Source organism: Acomys minous, assembly GCF_964271855.1.
Source record: "Acomys minous genome assembly, chromosome: 15".
Classification (NCBI taxonomy): domain Eukaryota; kingdom Metazoa; phylum Chordata; class Mammalia; order Rodentia; family Muridae; genus Acomys; species Acomys minous.
Window position 1 is genome coordinate 83,069,190 of NC_140497.1, and position 18,972 is coordinate 83,088,161.

At 47.8% G+C, this 18,972-nt stretch overlaps 1 protein-coding gene across 1 annotated transcript; it reads right to left on the reverse strand.

Moving 5' to 3' along the window:
* Positions 1-1,830: 1,830 nt before the first annotated feature.
* Positions 1,831-18,345, reverse strand: SLC35E3 (solute carrier family 35 member E3). The gene is made up of 5 exons (XM_084758994.1): positions 17,732-18,345; positions 17,269-17,379; positions 12,551-12,709; positions 10,040-10,122; positions 1,831-5,234 (listed from the first exon to the last, which is right to left on the reverse strand). The coding sequence occupies exons 1-5, from the start codon at positions 18,131-18,133 to the stop codon at positions 5,048-5,050; spliced, it is 942 nt and encodes a 313-aa protein (XP_084615120.1). The 5' UTR covers positions 18,134-18,345; the 3' UTR covers positions 1,831-5,047.
* Between the last annotated feature and the right edge of the window lie 627 nt (positions 18,346-18,972).

Consider the following 18,972-nt stretch of genomic DNA (forward strand, 5'->3'; position numbering starts at 1 on the left):
ACAGGCAAATTTACTATGCTTTGCGGGAATCGTGTTGCTCTGAAATAAACCACAAGAGATTATTGATTTAAAAACGGCAAGTATTTTTTAAAAGCGAAGCACAGGAAAGGCTGCACTTCCGGATTTCTCTCTCTCTCTCTCTCTCTCTCTCTCTCTCTCTCTCTCTCTCTCTCTCTCTCTCTCACACACACACACACACACACACACACACCATGCAGATGCTCAGGGGCATGGCCAAAGCTGCAAATGACAGAACCCTCAGCAAACAGAACAGGCAGCCTGTAAAGCCTGGCAGCAAGCCCATTGCTGCCGAGGCCAAACTAGGTAGGCCTGACTAGACCTAGACCTCTCTGCAGATCAGGCTGGCTTCCAAGCAAAAGCCCCACCCGCCTTTGCCTTTGAGTGCGGGGATTAAAGGTGTGCACAGCCACACCTGGCTCATTCACTTTTTTTTTTTCTGAGACAGGGTTTCTCTGTTGTAGCCTTGGCTGCCCTGGACTCACTTTGCAGATCAGGCTGGCCTGGAACTCACAGAGATCTGCCTGGCTCTGCCTCCCAGAGTGCTGGGATTACAGGCGTGCACAGCTGCGCCGGGCCACTTACGGTCCGTTTTCCTTCAGTGTTGGTCGTGTGCAGTGAATGGGCATGCGTGTGTTCCCACCAGTGTATGCAGTTTCAGAGGAAGACAGTAGGTGTCCTGAAGCCGGGCTGGGCCTATCAAGCTCCAGGGACCCTCCTGTCCCTTTTCCCACAACACTGGGGTTAAGGGTTTCTGCAGTTACCCCTAGCTTTTATTTTTATAATTTTACGTGTACCGGCCAGGTGGGATGGAACATGCCTTTAAGGAGGCAGAGACAGATCTCGGAGTTCAAGGCTAGCCTGGTCTACATAGTGAGTTCTAGGACAGCTACACAGACCAAAAAAAAAAAAGACCCACACATAATACACACACACACACACACACACACACACACACACACACACACACACAGTGCTTTGCCTGCGTGTCTGCCTGTCCCTGTACCACTTGCATACCTGGTGCCTTCAGAGACAGGGAAGGCCATTGATTTCCTGGAACCGGAGTACAGATGGTTATGAGCTCCCATGTGGGTGCTGGGAACCACAGCCTTAGCATCTGTCCAGTGCCCCCAAGCCTTTTCTTCTCCTTCCTCCCTCTTTTTTTTTTTTTTTTAAAGACAGGGTTTCTCTGTTTAACAGCCAAAGCTATCCTAGACTTGCTTTGTTTACCAGGCTGGCTTCAAACTCAAAGAGATACATCTGCCTCTGCCTCCTGAGTGCTGGGATTAAAGATGTGCATCAGCAAGCCCAGCTTCTTTCTCCCCTTTTAATGTGGATGCTAGGGACTCAAACTTAAGCTGGGGCAGCAAGTATTTTAACACACAGAACCATCTCCTTGCACCCCTTCCCCACCTCCCCAAGACACACACACACCTGAAAAGGTACTTGGAATTTTACTGCAGTAGAGCTGTGAGTCTGCAAGCAGAACAGACCAACAGCTCCACACACAGATGCTGACCTTCTTCATGGCTCTAGTATGCAGGACAGAAGTGAAAATAAGGGGCCTTTGTCATTTTTTTTTTTTTAGCAAGATTTGAAGTTTATAGGATAAAAACTGAATGCAGTCAGGTGTGGTGGTGCACGCCTTTAATCCCAGAACTTGGGAGGTAGAGGTAGATGGATCTCTGTGAGTTCAAGGCCACTCAGCTCTACAAAGTGAGTCCAGGTCAGCCTGGGCTCTTGTTACACAGAGAAACTGACACACACACACACACACACACACACACACACAAAGCAAAAAAAAAACAAAGCAAAATAATGAATCCAGTTTTATTGGTAATAAAAAGACAGTGCTATGTCTAGTGCCTGCCACGGTGCTGGCTCCACGGTACCCAAGGCATAATCCCCAGGAATTTTCTTTTCAACCTGATTACAGTCTTCAGGGTGCGGATGGCTTATCAGTTTACTCAGTCATATAATCAGACATTCACTCATGCTCCAACTGTGTTCCTCACTCCTCCTGACACCAGTCACTTTCCTATTTGAATCGCGCAGTCCTCAAGTTTTATTTACAGCTAGGAGTGCACAGCACAAGCCAACTCGGTTGTCCCTGACACACAGCAGCTAGATGAGCTCGGTGCTGGGGTACTTTTAGCTTTTGCCAACTAGTTATACATTGATTTAAGTATACATAGAAAATGTTTCTTGACTATAATACCAAAAGTCCATATGGTAAAGATGGCATGGGCTGCAATTCTAAGCACAATAACCCACTTCTGTAAACTGAGATATTTAAAACAATAAAAGTGTGAAAGCAAAAGGCCACCACAATGACATTTTCCAAAATATATATTTAATGAGGCTCTGTACTTTAAATGGGCCAGGAAAAAAAAAATCCTAAAACAGGCATATTTTCTTTCCTCTTAATAGTATCTAAGCATGTAATTCAGGCTGCCCTGAAAGTCTGTGTGGCCAACATGGGTAAGGAACTTTCAGCCCCTTCCCCCTCTAGTTCTGGGATATAGGAAAGGGCCTCCTTGGGCAACCTGTCTCCTGATTACTTGAAGGTTTTGTTTTTGTTTTGGCAGTGTGCTAGGGATAAAACCCAGGCTTTTCTATTTGGTTAAAAAACAAAACAAAACAAAACACTAAAAACCATTACCACCAAGAAAAAAAAACTAGGAGATATTAAAAGTTCCCTTTCTCTGTGAAGAAAAAAATTAAGATGAAATTTCAAGTCACTATGTAGGTACAGATATGGTTCTTTGTCTTAAGCTGTTTTCTCACAAAAAGTGTATGTTTAGGAAAAATCATTTCAGCCGGGCAGTGGTGGTGCACTCCTTTAATGCCCCCACTTGGGAGGCAGAAATAGGCAGATCTCTGTGAGTTCGAGGCCAGCCTGGTTTACAGACAGTGTCCAGGAAACCCAAGGCTACACAGAGAAACCCTGTTTTGAAAAACAAAATAAACAAACAAACAACCAAAAAAGAAAGAAAGAAAGAAAGAAAGAAAGAAAGAAAGAAAAAGTTATTAGTTGTTTCAAGAGAGATGTGACTCTTGTGAGGTCGTCATGCTGCTTTTAATGGTGAGATGATGGGGTGCTGGAAGGCAGACCCACACTTCTGCAATCAAATACCCAGCGCCCTGTTTGCTGGAGACCACATATTCTTCCGGCATCTCAACTACAACTATTTCCAGATTCCTCTGAAACCTCACACAACTAGCTAAATCTTAGCCAGGTTTTTACTTTTCTTCCTTGTCTTTCCTATTTTCCACCAAGTTTCTGCTTAGAATTTGGGTAGTTTTGCTGCATAAAAGCCAAAGGCATAGGGCCGGTGTGATGGTGGCGCACGCCTTTAATCCCAGTCCTCGGGAGGCAGAGGCAGGCGGACTGATGTGAGTTTGAGGCCAGCCTGGTCTACAAAGTGAGCCTGGAACCGCCAAGATAACACCTAGAAACCCTGTCTTGAAAAACCTTAAAAAAAAAAAAATCAAAGGCATAATTCAATCCAGTTCCAACGCCACAACGCTCCCCCTACATTGCTTCATTATGTGGGAGGGAGGGAGTGTAGGGAGGAAGGCCGGTTTAGAAATCACCAAGACGAAAATTCGAGTTAGCTGGGAAAGCAGTTACGAGGATAAAAAGAGCCCTACCGATTCCACGGACAGGCTGCTTTTGTTGTTGCTGGGAGGTGGTACCTCACGCAAGCTAGGCAGGCATCGACTCCTAGTCTACAGTCCCCAGCCTGACATGCTTTTCTTGGAGCCATTTATTTAATCATGGATTTTTGTTTTTTCAACTTCATACAGCATCTAGAACTCACTGAAAGCTCAAAGCCACAAGAAGACCAATGAGACTGTCATTCCTCCCAACCCCAGCTACTTACAGCCCAGACACTCTAGCACAGGCGGAGTCTACGGTGTGGAGCTGGCTTTGGGCTCAGGTAGCCCTGCCCCACGATTCCAGACACTGGTGACTAGAGGCGCACAAGCCCTGCACTGTCCAACAACTTCTTCTTTTTTGTTTGTTTCCAAGACAGGGCATCTCTGTGTAGCTCCGGCTGTCCCGGACTCACTTTGTACTTTGGAGATCAGGTTGGCTTCAAACTCACAGCATTCCATCCATTTCTGTCTCCCAAGTGCTGGGGTTAAAGGTCTGTGCCACCAGGCCTGGCTGGGAAGAACTTAACATCAATTTTCTACTAAAAAAGTGACTTCCAGCATTGTAATTTGTTTTATGACCATGTCTATGAATGCTTGTTTTCTATAAATATTTCCATTCTACAATGAAACAATAGAGGAGCTAAAAGCCAGGTGTGGTGGCAGAGTTCAAAGCCAGCTTGGTCTATGTAGAGAATTCCAGACCAGCCAGGGCTACTCAGTGAGATCCTGTTTCAAGACAGCCATCACTACCACCCTGCCCAGTGATAAAGAGGCTAAAGTAAACCATTAAAATAAAACCTCTCCTTCTGACCTGAGGTCTGTGGGTGTTTGTCCAGCCAAGTGCAAGACTCTGGCTTCGGTTGCCTGCACTGCCCTAAACACTGACTAAAGTCTAGTAAACCTCATGGTGGGAACCTTGAACGAGCACGCAGGAGTCCTGTATGCCTTTCCTGGGGACAGCATGGACACTGACCAGCCACGGTGCCCCTGCAGCACTGGAGTGTGCACCCCGTTGTTGTTCCTACGGAAGCGAGCTTTCCATACTGTGGTTGGTAGGACAGACCCATCTTCTCAGTGGCTCCTGTCATCCCTGGAAGGTGCTGCAGTCTGAGGCCAGGGCCTCATGCTTGCTAGGCAAACACTAACGCTGAATGACGGCTCCTGCCTCATGAAAAGTCTTTGAAAAGAAGCCTGAATCACATTGGTTTTAAAAAATTAAATCGATAAAAGGTACCAAAATGTCTTATCTGTGAAGAAAATACGTTTCGAAAGTCACTGAGTGGACTTCGCACGGCAGCTTTTCCATAGACTTACACAGCTGGCATTTCTCATTTCTTTGGGGTGATTTTCTTTTCTCTGGCAGAGCTCAGGGCCTCTGGGCCAGCTTACTCTTACTTCCTTCCTGTTCGCTGAGTTTAAAGTGGGTGTAGGTGAGGATCCCAAATAGCGTACACAAGATGCCGAGTCCTTGGGCTACTGAGAGTGGATCCTTAAATAAAATGTATCCTCCGCACAGGGTGATGCAGAACTTGAAGTGTCCGAACATGTTGTAGCTGAGAGGGTCAGGTAAGGAGACAAAGGTGCAAGGAGCTAGATGTTAGGGTCACACAGATGCACATTAACCCTGCACACACGGCAACGGCTACCTGAGGCTGGAAAGAATGTCATGCAACACGGACTCAAGAGCTGCCATGCATTTAAAGGTGACACACTGGGCTAATCACACTTTCTTCAGGCATGCCGTTAGCAACTTACAGATGTGAAAATGGTGACATATGGGGGCTGGAGAGATGGCTCAGAGGTTAAGAGCACTGACTGCCCTTCCAGAGATCCTGAGTTCAATTCCCAGCAACCACATGGTGGCTCACAACCATCTATAATGTGATCTCATGCCCTCTTCCGGCCTGCAGGTGTATATACAGGCAGAGCACTGTATACATAATAACAAATAAAAAAAAGAAAGAAAATGGTGACATAACATTAAAATGGTGTGTATGTGTGTGTGTGTGTGTGTGTGTGTGTATGTGTGTGTGTGCATAGAGTGTGACGCTCATGGAGGCCAGAGAGAGTGTTGGATTCCCTGGGGTTGGAATTACAGGCAGCTGTGGCCATCTGGTGTCAGTGTTGGGAGCCAAACTCAGGTCCTCGTCAACAGCAGGGTGTGCTCTTCACTGCTGAGCAGGCTCTCTAGCCCCCGTATTTATTCTTCCAGGTTGGACCTAAGCCACACATATATACACTCCGAAGTGACAAGAGACTGCCTCAAGTGTCCTGGTGACCTCTCCAAAGAAGGAACATATGGGAAGGGCATTCAGAGCAGTTTATGGTCATGCTATGAAGTGGCATCTCCAATAGACTGGAGCTGAGATGTGCCAGGTGCCAGGGAGCTGACTCGATGAAAACCTCCAGTATACCCAAGATTAGGAGGGCGAGGGAGAGAGGAGCCCGAGGGAGCAGCGGCAGCGGCAGCTATTAGGTGCCCTTCCATGAGTACCCCTGGCCCACTGCTGCTCACCCTCCCCACCTTACCACTGTGGAGGCTCAGAAACTTTAATAACTAAAAAATAACTATTTGGAGCCAGGCGTGGTGGCACATGCCTGTAATCCCAGCACTCAGGAGGCAGAGGCAGGTGGATCTCTGTGAGTTCGAGGCCAGCCTGGTCTACAAAATGAGTCCAGGACAGCCAAGGCTACACAGAGAAACCCTGTCTCGAACAAAACAAAATAAACAAACAAAACTCCTACATTTATGTAGTCATGTGCGTGCCATGCGGATGCACATGGCAAGGCACAAATATGGAGGTCAGAGGACAACTTATAGACCTACGATGGGGGCCCAGGGATTGAAGTCAGGTCCTCCAGCTTGGTGGAAGGTATGCCTGCTGAGTCACCTCAACAGACTGTGTTATTTCTAGCAACAACTTAGAAGCAACTACTGCTTCGTGCCTCGGTTTCCCTGTCTATTAAATGTAAGATGATCTTGTGTCTGCCCTCTACAGTTGACGGGGATTAGATTAATTACTATCTGCAAAGACTGGTATGCAGCAAGCACCATCCTGCTCAATGTAAGCTTGTACAGCAAGCGCCTGTGCTCGGCAGGACCACCAAGCACTGGAGCCGCTGCTGCCCCCGGTTTCTCTTCTGCTTCTCTCGCACCCCACTCCCTTTGCTGTGATGGGGACAATGAGCTGACTGAGAGAGATCCTAAGTCCCGAGCTCCCAAAACACTCACAAGGCTCCCAGGAAGTGGTAGACCCGGCCAGAGGCCTGGCTCTGCCTGAGCTCTATACACAGCTAGGCATGGCGAGTCAGGCTTGTGACCCCAGCACCAGTGAGGCTGAAGCAAGGGGACTGGAGGACAAGGTCATCCTCAGCTGTGCTGTAAACGGGACCAGCCTGGGCTATACGAGAGTGCTCCACAAAACAAAAAAGCAACAACCAAAAAAGAGACCCGGCAGCGGCCCTCAGGGGAGTGTGGGCAGCTCCCAGGGCACCTGCCAGTGGAGCTGATACTTGAGATGCAGCGGATGTGCCCCGGGATGGCTATCACAGTGCCGTGGTGAGATATGCCTTATCTCAGACGTTGGCGTCAAATACTCCCCGTCTTGCTAAGCAGCTCATGGCCTGGCAAAGGCATTTAGAGAAAGGGAAGGCAAATTTGACTGACACTCTTCAGTGGCTCTTCTTAGGAAGTGAAAACAGAGTGCAATTCAGTTCTCTCTTCTCCTCCAGGCAGGCTTCCTCTCACCAGAATGTGCCAGTCAAAACGGCCAGTCTCCCTGACACAGTGGTTCCTGTCTCTCCTCCCCAGGGGCCTCTTCCTCCTCACCCTGAAAGTGCAGGGGTCCAGAGTCCAGTCTTTTCAGGTCTTTTCTGACTTGTTTGCTGCGTAGTCTCAGTCACCATTCACATCACGTCTCTACACCGACTGGAATCCCTGTAGCTGAGGCCTCGCCCCCAAACCCTGCACTTCAGACCTCCAAACTGGCCTGTCTGGACAGCCACTGCAACATACATGGGACCCAACATGACTGCTCCATGTTCAACTGTTCAGGAAGCGGTGGTGCTACTGGAAGTGTGTTCACAGTGCAGGGCTTCTCACCACTCCCTCTGGGTAATAAGCTGGCACCCTAAGTGAAGACGTTCATTTTTACACGTGTGTCTGTCTGTGTGAGTGTATGCAGTGTGCGTGCGCGGTCCGGAGGGGACATCAGATCCCCTACAAGAATTGTGAGCTGTGGGGGCTGGAGAGATGGCTCAGTGGTTAAGAGCACTGGCTGCTTTTCCAGAGGTCATGAGTTCAATTCCCAGCAACCCCATGGTGGCTCACAACCATCTATAATGTGATCTGATGCCCTCCTCTGCCTGTAGCTGTACATGCAGGCAGAGCACTGTATACATAATAATAAATGAATAAATCTTAAAAAAAAAAAATTGTGAACTGCCTATCGAAGAACCGAACTCTGATCCTCTGGATGAACAGCAGTGCTCTTAACTGCTGGGCCACCTCCGTAGCCCCACAAAGCAGTACTTAACAAATTAGAAACTGCAGTGGCTTTCTGATGGCTCCCTTCTGCCTACCTCCTCTAGTCCAATTTCTTCAGCCACATGAGGAGCAGACATTTCTGACTGTTGCGGTGGGGACAGCTGGGGGGTGCTGCTGTCATCTAGTGGCAGACACATGCCGTGCCGCTGTCCACCGTGCAAGGACAGCACAGGCTTCCAAACAAAGCAGCTTGGCCTCAAAGTGAATACCACAAAGTGAGAAACTCACCTGTGGCACCACAGGTCTCTACGGAGCTTCCATGAGGGCCCGAGGCCACGCCCACCTCTGCCGCTCCAAGCACCCCCTTGGTGTCCGGCCTCATGCATCTAGCTCTCCCTGCCTCTCAGCCCACACCCCTGCTTCAGCTGCACGGGGCCCTTGCTCCTCAGGCCCCTCACCTGCTGTCTAAATCAGTTTTAAGGACCATGATCCCTGTTACTTACGGATACTAGGCAGATAGGCTGTTTATGTAAGTCAGCATATGTTTTTCTTCTCTAGTTTCTATAAATGAGGTCACAGACTATAGCCCAGGCTGGCTTCAAACACATGGGAGGGCTGGAGAGATGGCTCAGAGGTTAAGAGCACTGGCTGCTCTTCCAAAGGTCCTGAATTCAATTCCCAGCAACCACATGGTGGCTCACAACCATGTATAATGAGAGCTGGTGCCCTCTTCTGGTGTGCAGGTGTACATGCAGGTGCAACACTGTATACATAATAAATAAATATTAAAAACAAAAAACACATAGGAATCCTGCCTCGGCATCCCAAGTCCTGGGACTACAGGGATGAGCCATCACCGCCCAGCTGTCAGTCAGCATACTCTTTAAAGGAGAGAGTACTAAACTACCCCTTTCATATAGAGATTCATTCTTCATGTTTGCCTACAAGAAGGAGTAGGGCCAAATGAAATGAAATGAAAGATAGGGAGAATTACAGACAGACTGGTGAAAACTAGTGGTGGAATTTGATCTTCCATGTATAACTTCACTTTTCTTTTATAAATTTAGAATATTAAGAACATTTTACTCATTTGGAAACAAGAACACCTGTTTCCAAATAAATACAGAGTCTAAAGTCAGATGCTGAGTGTGTGAAATGATCTTTCGTTACATAAGCAGACCACACTGAAAAGTGACTCAACTCTAAGCCCCACTTTTCTATCCATTCAGTAAGTATCACTTAACCCAGCATCAGCGAGTCAGGGTGCTAAGTCCGTTTTTTTTATAAGGGAAAAGGTCGCTACTACTTAAGAAAATCCAAAAGTACTCCTTTACAGAAAGCAAACTCATTTCCCTAGTTGATAAATTCCATAGAGACTAGAGTGGAAAGACATTCTTTTTTTTTTTTTTTTTTTTTTTTAGACAGGGTTTCCTCTGTGTAGCCTTGGCTGTCCTGGACTCACTTTGTAGACCAGGCTGGCCTCGAACTCACAGCAATCCACCTGCCTCTGCCTCCCAAGTGCTGGGATTAAACGCGTGCGCCACCATGCCCAGCTAAGACATTCTTAAAAAATCAAAAAAGGGGCTGGAGCTCAGCACTTCAGGCCTCTAGCTGTTCTTCCAGAAGACACGAGTTAGATGCCCAGCACCAAGAGGAGGCTCACAGCTACCGGTAACCTCAGTTCCAGGGAATCTGACGGCTTCTCTGGCCTTGAAAGGTGTGATCACATATGTGTGTATGCAAACGAAATATGACAATAAACATGTTGAAATAACCCAGCCCACCAACAAAGGCTATGTAATGATGTTAAGCTCAACGGTAACAAGCGGGAAACAAGGATGACACACAGCCCAAAGCACATGGAAAGGATACGTGACTGGTGAGGTGTTCCCAATGATCCAATAAATTGATAAATTCACCATGAAAGCGATGACTCCCGACAGCAGTACCATAAGCTGCAGATAAACCAAGAGAATCATTAGAACCATGAACAAGTTTATCTCATTAGGGTATACCAAGCATTAAAAACAAGATGACACACGCTGCTCATCCCAGCTCTATATGTTGTGGTAGATGCAGAAGGATCACTGTCTGTTGGAGGCCTGTGTGGTTTACAGGCTAGTCAGAGATGCACAGCAAGGCCATGTCTCAACAAACAAATACCCTACAAAAAGTGAGTTTAGAAAATCAACTTGGAGCCAGGTGGTGGTCATGCATGCCTTTGATCCCAGCACCCAGGAGGCAGAGGCAGGTGGATATCTGTGAGTTCAAGGCCAGCCTGGTCTACAGATGGATTTCCAGGACAGCGAAGGCTACACAGAGAAAGCCTGTCTCGAAAAACAAAAACAAAAAAGTAACTGTCCCACAAGCAGTGGGAAACTGCAATGCCGGCCTGGCTTTGAGGCAGTATTAGGAACACGTGTGTAGTCCCCATATATGGGCAGCTGAAGCAGCAGGGTCAAAGCAGCTTTGCCTCAGGTGAGTTTGAGACCAGGCTGGCTCTGTGAAATGCTATCTAAAACAACACATAACAAAGCAATGAACCAAGGAGTGAGGAGACAGCTCAGCAGTTACGATACTCCCTTTTCTTTTCACAGGACCGGAGCTCTGTTCTCAGCACTCAGGTAGGCTTACAACCACCTTGTAACTCCAGCTTCTGGGGATCTGAAACCACTGGCCTCCAAGACACAGACACAGACACAGACACACACTGGGAGCTAAAGGAAACCTTTAAAAAGCAAGCAAAGACACCAACAGAACAAAAGATATAGTTTTGAATGTGAGTTTCTAGGTTCAGTTTTTTCTTTTTTCTTTTTTTTTTTTCTGTTTTTTTGAGACAGGGTTTCTCTGTTGTACCAGCTCTCCTGGACTCGCTTTTTAGACCAGGCTGACCTGGAACTCACAGAGATCCTCCTGCCTCTGCCTTCTAAGTGCTGAGATTAAAGGTGTGCGCCACCCCACCCCCCAGCTCTCTCTTGCCTTCCCCCCGCCCAGATCTCAGAGTCTCCCTCTATTGCTTCAAGTTTTTGGACCCAAGGACTTTTCTGGCCTCAGCTTCCAGCAGCTGAGACCCAGACACACACCACTGACCTCAGCTGTAATAAGTTCCCATTACATGTACATAATAGGAAAATCAGAAGATAAAGGTAAGCAAACAGTCTACGGAATATCTACAATCCCAGCTACCACCCCATCTGCTAACAGTGCAGCATGGGTACTTGCAGATTAATTTCTGATGAATTGTTCATGTTTATTCTTACTTAATTCAAAAATGTTTATTGGAGCTGGGCAGTGGTGCATGCCTTTCATCCCAGCTGTTGCGATCTTTGTGAGTTCAAGGCCAGCCTGGTCTACAGAGTAAGTTCCAGGACAGTCAGGGCTAAAACAGAAAAACAAAACAAACAAAGACCCATTTATTGGGTAACTACAGTATCAGGCCAGGCTTTGTGAGGCACACAGCATATACAAAGCTCTTGCCCTCAAAGGACTTAGAGAGCACATGACAATGCAGACATAATGCCTGGGGAGGTGGCTCAGTGAAAACTCACTTGGGCAAGCACGAGGACCTGAGTTTATATACCAGGGCCCATGTAAAGGCTGGGAGTTGCTGGGGAGGGGAGGCAGGAGGATTCCTGGGGCCTGAGAGAGACCCTGCTGAAAAAAACAAAGGTGTAGTTAATAACCGAGGAAGACACCCAGTGTCAACTTGTGGCGCACACATGCAGGTGTATATAACTATATTCATACACACACAAGTCATGATGACCCACACTTACAGTAAAAGGCTTTACACGCTCAAAGTTGTTCTAGACATTTTATGTTGACACCCATGTTAACCTCACAAACAACCACGAGGCAGGTGGAGAAACAGTACCCCTTCTTTGCAGCTGGGAGCACAGGGGTGGGGGCAGGGGGGGACACAGCAGACCACAGGTCATACAGCAATCTCAAGGCAGGAGGTCAGAGCCGAAACACGGTAAAGTGCTATCTTACACTTCCGGGACCTTCCACTTTCTTCATATTTTTATGTATATTCAAGAGCTATACGACACCATTTTTTACATTTACATTGTGAGAACATGAAATTAAAATACAAGCATGGGATCTAGTTTGGTAGGACAGAGCAGTAACTGGACACTGGAAACTGAGCGGCAGCCTGGCTTGCCTGTGTCCAGCTGCCCTAGTCTAGGCCAGTCCCTTCATTTTCCTATGCGTCAGTTTCTACATATGAGAATAATCTTTATTTTGCCTGCCTTAGAGAGTAGCCATAGGAACTAAACGTGAGGGAGGGCAGACTTCGGATTGGGCTCCCAAATCCCAGAACTGCATTAGGAAAGGAGTGATTACTAGAATTTCTTAGGCACCAAACCAGTTAGAACTTACCAAGGCAGAAACTGACCAGGGGCCAAATATTCCTCCCTCTCCAAACACTGGCTCAAAGAAGGGCACGGCCCCCAGCAGCATGGCCGAAGACATGGGGGCCTGGTAGTACAGCAGCTGCATCGAGTTCACCTGCAGTTCATGCTGCTTGGCTCCGACCCACTGAAAACCAGGAGAAAACAAACAAACAAACAAACAAACAAACAAAAAACAAGTCAGGCACAAAGAAAAGCATCGTTCGGTCAGGCCACACAGGGCCAGGCTAGGAGAGGACACAGCTCATGATTCTACAAGGCCTCAAAGAGCGGGGAGATCTGAGTGACCTGGGCACCTCAGAGGAGGAGCTCTGTGAACGTGGTCTGTGATGATCTACTGATCCCGTGGGGCCCCCCTCTGCTCTCCCGATTCTACAGGGGGCGGGGGGGGGGAATGGAAACTCTGGTGAGAGGTGTAGGCAGAAATGCAGCACCAGGCCTGCTTTCCTGAGAAACGTGGAAGTGTGGCAGGACTAGGTAACCACTGACCAATTAACTAGACCGTCTCTTATTCCACATGGACTCCCCATGTGTGGCCTTAGAAAGAACGTGGACTTCAGAGCCACTTTAAAACCCACCCAGTGCCAGAAGACATTTTCCCCTCCTGAGAACTGTTCTGTAGGTCGGATTTCTCACCAGTATACCTGGGCACAACGGAGTCGTCAGGAACCCTAAAATACTGTCTCATTCAATAAAAACCTTAACCCCTTATATCCCATGCCCTTAAAATACTTCACAGGTATGACTAAAGGGAGGCTCTGCACAGTATTTTGGCTGCCAGCTTGAACCAGATCTGACTGGGACAGCCTGGCTTTTCAACAGCCTCTATAGGCCTGTGTTTCCTAAATCTATGTATTCTGTTACATAAAGCAAGATTACAGGAATTCACCAAGACCGAAATGCAACGACAGGAAACGCGACCACACACTCCTGCCAGCTTTTACCAGGAGCCTTCGGAGACCATGAAGGACAAAGAACTGATTCTTCCCCGGCCGGCTTACAGGAGTATGGCTGTGAGCAAAAGCAGCAAGGCTGCAGGCAGTACCGGCTTGCCTTCCTGCCTGTGGTAGCCTCCCTGTCTGCTGTACCCGGGACAGCTGTCTTAACCAAGTGTCTGGTCAGCATTCCTCCCGCACCCTACTAACTGACCCACCACCCTACAAGCCACACCGGAAAGAGCCATCTGACTGACTCGTTTTTTTATCTGCAGTCACTGAACAGCTCTGACCCCTTTTCCGAGCATCTTTTAAAAATGCTTCCAAGCACTGGGGCTAGAACACAGGGCCTTGTGCGTGCTGGGCAAGCCCTGGCCTCCATTCCTGGTCCCCACCCTGAGTATCTGTAACTACTTAGCCACCATGGCTTCCTGGTCACTTTCCCTTAGTCTGCACAGCCATGTGTAAGATCAAGCTCCTCGGTCTGTAGGTAAGCCTCCATTCCTGCTGCTTTCTTCCCTCTCAGACACCCATCTCCTTAACTCTCCTGTCTCCTAGCCAATAGGGTTCTACTAATTCTTCCTCCCAGACAGATGCCCTATGCTCACACCCCTGCCCTAGGCCAGGCTCTTCGCCCTTTCTCTCTGTATCCTCCATTGCCACTAGACTGTGCTTTCTTGAACACAAGTCACCATGAAGCCTCTTCCCAAGCTAAACGGTCTCCTTTGCTGGCACCCGCTGAGTGACAGCAAGATCTTGCCCCCCTGGTCCTCGCTGCCAGGCATCACTTACCCATAACACACCTAGTCTAGCCTTACCAAACACATCACGGGCTCTGTGCTTTCACACGCATTACAGGAGAGGCACAGTGCTTCACTGCCCAGCAAATGTGTAGCCTTGCCATTCCCAGGTGCCCCTCCAGGACTCTCCTAAGCTTGGAGGGACATAACTGAGGCAAGTCTGCACGTGTGCGGTCCAGGGTAGACTACAGCGCTTTTCCTCACTGTGTCCTTAAGGGTGAGCATAAAGGAAATGTCGGTCAAACAAAGAAGCCCATTGTCTTTCTCCAGCTAAGAGCTTGTCTTCTTTCACCTTCCCTTAATGTTCCCAGCAGCAGAAAAAAAACCCAAATAACTTAGAAACCCAGTTAGGATACAAGAGGCAGATATAATTTTTGTTTAAAAGGAATTTTCTGGAGCAGGAGGGGGTGTCAGGAGTGTGTAAGGTGTCTACCTATTCTGACATAGTTGCTGCTTATTAGAACCTTTGCTCCTTGGTCTTCAAGTCGCTCCTTGAGTAATCTCATTGAAAACCTAGGGATATAGAACCTTTTGATTCTAATCTACAGCAATTTTGAAACTTTTGTGAACAGAAATGGCCAAAGAAACAAAACCCCAAGCAAAACAAAACAAAAATACCCGTGAGTAATGTGAGCTGAAGTTATGTATATGGAGTTAAAGAAATTCTAATATTTAACAAGTAAACCAGGTGTGGTAACACAGGCCTATACTTTCTCTCTCCTCTCTCTCTCTCTCTCTCTCTTTTTTTGGTTTTTCAAGACAGGGTTTCTCTGTGTAACAGCTCTGGCTGTCCTGGAACTTGCTTTGTAGTCCAGCCTGGCCTCGAACTCATGGAGATCCACCTGGCTCTACCTCCTAAGTACTGTGATTAAAGGCGTGTGCCACCATCGCCCGGCTATACTTCTCTCTTAAGAAGTAAAAAGAGGGCTGGAGAGATGGCTCAGTGGTTAAGAGCACTGACTGCTCTTCCAGAGGTCCTGAGTTCAATTCCCAGCAACCACATGGTTGTTCACAACCACATTTTTAATCCCAGCATTTGAGAGGCAGCGGCAGATGGATCTCAGTGAGTCTGAGACCAGCCTGGTCTACAAAGCAGAGTCCAGAATAGGTAGTGCTACATAGAAACCCTGTCTCAATGGGAAACAAAGAAACAAAAAATAAAGAGAGAGAGGTCAGGCATGGTGGCAGGCTTTTAGTCCCAGCACTCAGAAGGCAAGCAGATCTCAGTGAGTTCCATGACAGCTTTTAATCCCAGCACTCAGGAGGCAGAGACAGGCAGATCACTGTGAGTTCAAGGCCAGCCTGGTCTACAAAGCCAATGCAGGACAGCCAAGGCTACACAGAGAAACCATGTCTCAAACAAACAAAAAACCAAAGAAAAAACAAAAACCAATCAACCAAACCAAACCAACCAACCAACCAAACAAACAAAACCCCACAAAACCAACCAACCAACCAATAAGTACAAACAAACATTACAACAAAAAGTAAAAGGAGGATCAATAAAGATGGCTCAGTGGGGAGCTGGAGAGATGGCTCAGGTTAAGAGCACTGGCTGCTCTGCTGTTCTTCCAAAGGTCCTGAGTTCAATTCCCAGTAACCACATGGTGGCTCACAACCATCTATAATGTGATCAAATGCCCTCTTCTGTCATGAAGGCAGAGCACTGTATACATTATAAATAAATAAACCTTAAAAAAAAAAAGATGGCTCAGTGGGAAAAGGTCCCTGCTGCCAAACCTGACGGCCAAAGTGCAATCCTAGGGACCCACATGATATAAGAGGAGAACAGACTCTGAAAGTTGCCCTCTGACCTCTGCATGCACAGGTGACTGGCATGTATATATACACATGAGTGCATGTGCATACAAACAAAATAAGAAGGTGTAAAAAAAATAAAAGGTAGAGCGAGCTGGGGTGTAGGTGAGTGGTGGAGTACTTGCCTAGTGTGTGCAAGGTCTTGGGTTTGATCCCAGGATGACAACCAGCAGAGGCAGCTCAGAGGCAGCAGCTGTTGCTGACGTTGCGAACGTGCCGGGTGAGTTTTAGCTCAGTGTACAGAGCTTGCTTCGAATGCAAGGAGGAGGTGGGTCCGCTCCCACCCCCACCCAAAGCATAGTATTTTCTGGAACCATGCTTCTGGGACAGTCATTAACAGGAAAGAGTAAGGCGCTCAGGTGAGTGCTGAGCTACCATTCCTAACTAGAATGCCTTACTTTATTACCCCTGGGGATCTGCGACAGAGAGAACACTGGTTGTATTTTGCTTTGATTCCGCCCCCCCCTCCCCCCCGCAGGCACACCCAGAATTTCCAGACCAAGGTTTCCAGTATAGAGAGAATACTGTTTCACTGTTCCCGTCACCCTGTTATTTCTCCCCACTGCACACACAAAAACCAGCTTGTTGGGAACTTACAGTAATGAAGTGAGTGCATGAAAAAAAAATTTAACCGAATACTGGTTACAGTATGTGCACTGGGTTCACACAAGGACTTAAAAACCCAAACACTACTGATATGGACAAATGACTAAAATCCAATAAGCAAGTTTTGTAACACCAACACTGCCTTTTCACGCTTGTGTTTGGAAATGTATACTTTTCCTCAGAGCAACTTTATAATTAAAGAGTGAGTGAGAAACATGAGCAGTAAACTTTGGAAGCAAAGCCTTAACTGCTCATTTTATAAAGACCTCCCAGAAGGAAAACCAAGAATCCAAATCGATCCCTAACTTTGATTCTGCATGGGTATGGTGCACTTACAAATGGACCCTGGATGAGCCTCACACACCCACGTGTCTCTGTCTCCTCTGTTCTCTTCACCACCAGTTAGACAATTTATCAATTCCCAACAGTCTATCGTCTCTGTACTGCATTTTCTAAACCTTGGGTTACAGCTTCAAAATTTACGAATCTGCTAAAAAGGCACACAAAGGAAAAAAAAATTTACCAACCACTTGATAAAGAGATGTAACAAGCACACCAAGGGCTGCAAACACCATCCCCAGGGCATGGAACTTCACGTCGTAGTAAGAATTTAGGATTACACCTACAGTTATAGGGATCTGTAAAGAAAAAAAGGCAAACGCTGTTGAGATTAAATTCACGACTGATGTCTTAACAAGACTAATAAAACACATTGCTGGGGAACACTGAATTGTCTGTTTTCTTCTTTTGGGGAAACCGGCCAATCCTCTCTAAAATAGTGTGATTCTCTACATACTAAAAGCCAGCGGAGTGCCAAGATGGGTTCTTCCACCCCTCCCCCAGATAAGCGGGCGGGCATAATCTATAAACCGGGCGGGATGATGGGAATGAGCGTTCGGGGTGCCAGGCTCTAAGGTGTATTCAATTTTCCCGGGGAGAAAGAACCAGGTAGCTGGCCAGGGTGGCGCTCGCGCAGCTGTAGCTACTCACCAGTGTGAGCTGTATTCTGACGGAGAATCTCTTCTGGTACCAGAAGGTCTGGATTGCTATGATCACCGGCGTGGTCATGGCCTTAGCCAGCTGATAGGTCCCTATGGTGTTGTTCTGCAGGGAAAGATTGGTGAAGACCACAAAGCCGCAGAAGCTCAGGGCCAGGAGCAGGAGCTTGGAGATCGGCAGACTTTTGGGGGCAAAGATGTCCAGTTTCTGACAGATGTATAAGCCCAGCCAGGTGACCAAGAAGTGCACCAGGGTCAGGCTCATGTTGGGGAAGCCGTGGTGTACATAGATCCATTTGTTGAGGAACACGATGCAGATGGACACCAGCAAGTTGAACAGGAGCCCGGCGGCGATGCGCCCGTTGCCCCGGACCCGGTCGGCCAGCAATGCCATGATGCTCGCCGGCGGCGGAGCAGCGTCCTCGGCCAAGCCCGGGCTGTCCAGCCTTCCCTGGCTGCCCCGGCCCTCCACCGCCGCGTGCACGCAGCCGCCCGCCTCACGCTCCGGCCGGGGGCAGGCATGCGCCGGCCGGGTCCCTGGCCACTGCGCTCCCGGGCACCACAGGCCGCCGCCCTCAGAGCGGGTACGCCGCAGCTCCTCCCAGCCCCGCCTCCCGCGGTCACGTGACCAGGCCCGCACTTCCGCCGCGCAGGCGCGTTAGGCGCCCGGCTAGGTTGCCTCAATCAGCCCCAGGGAGACCTTGGTCTCTGACTTAATTTCTGTGGCTGATCACTCGGCTTATTTGGGGGCAGATTCCTCGCCAATTTTACACTCCACAGGTGCTAAACAATTTTGATCCTTTGCAGAAGGGAAAGCATTACTTACTGAAAGCATACTTTTAAATATCTTTAAAAGTCCAAACATGTAAGAGTGGATAGTACAACCTTTATATAGTCAGAATGTAGATTTAAACCTATTTTGCCGTATTTGCCTTGAGGGGAAAATAAAAACTTTTTTTCTTTTTTTCCGAGGCAGGGTTTCTCTGTGTAGCCTTGGTTCTCCTGGACTTGTTTTGTAGACCAGGCTGGCCTTGAAATCACAGAGATCCGCCTGCCTCTGCCTCCTGAGTGCTGGCATTACAAGTGTGTGCCAACGCACTTGGCTGCCTTGAAAAAAATTTTTTTAAACCACAAATACATCTTTCTTTGGTAAACCTGAGAAGCGAGTACATTTTCCTGTATGACCAAGATATTATTTGCACTCCTAAGAGGCATATTATAGTAGTCTAATGC

What these genes read in the sequence shown, in the direction of transcription:
- SLC35E3 (XM_084758994.1), bottom strand. Translation starts at nt 18,133, where the DNA reads ATGGCATTGCTGGCCGACCGGGTCCGGGGCAACGGGCGCATCGCCGCC. An exon ending in TTACATCTCTTTATCAAGTG is followed by an intron (nt 12,710 to 17,268) that starts GTTGGTAAATTT and finishes CCTGGTTTTCAG; the next exon opens with TGGGTCGGAGCCAAGCAGCA. An exon ending in GGGAACACCTCACCAGTCAC is followed by an intron (nt 5,235 to 10,039) that starts GTATCCTTTCCA and finishes TGACCCTCTCAG; the next exon opens with CTACAACATGTTCGGACACT.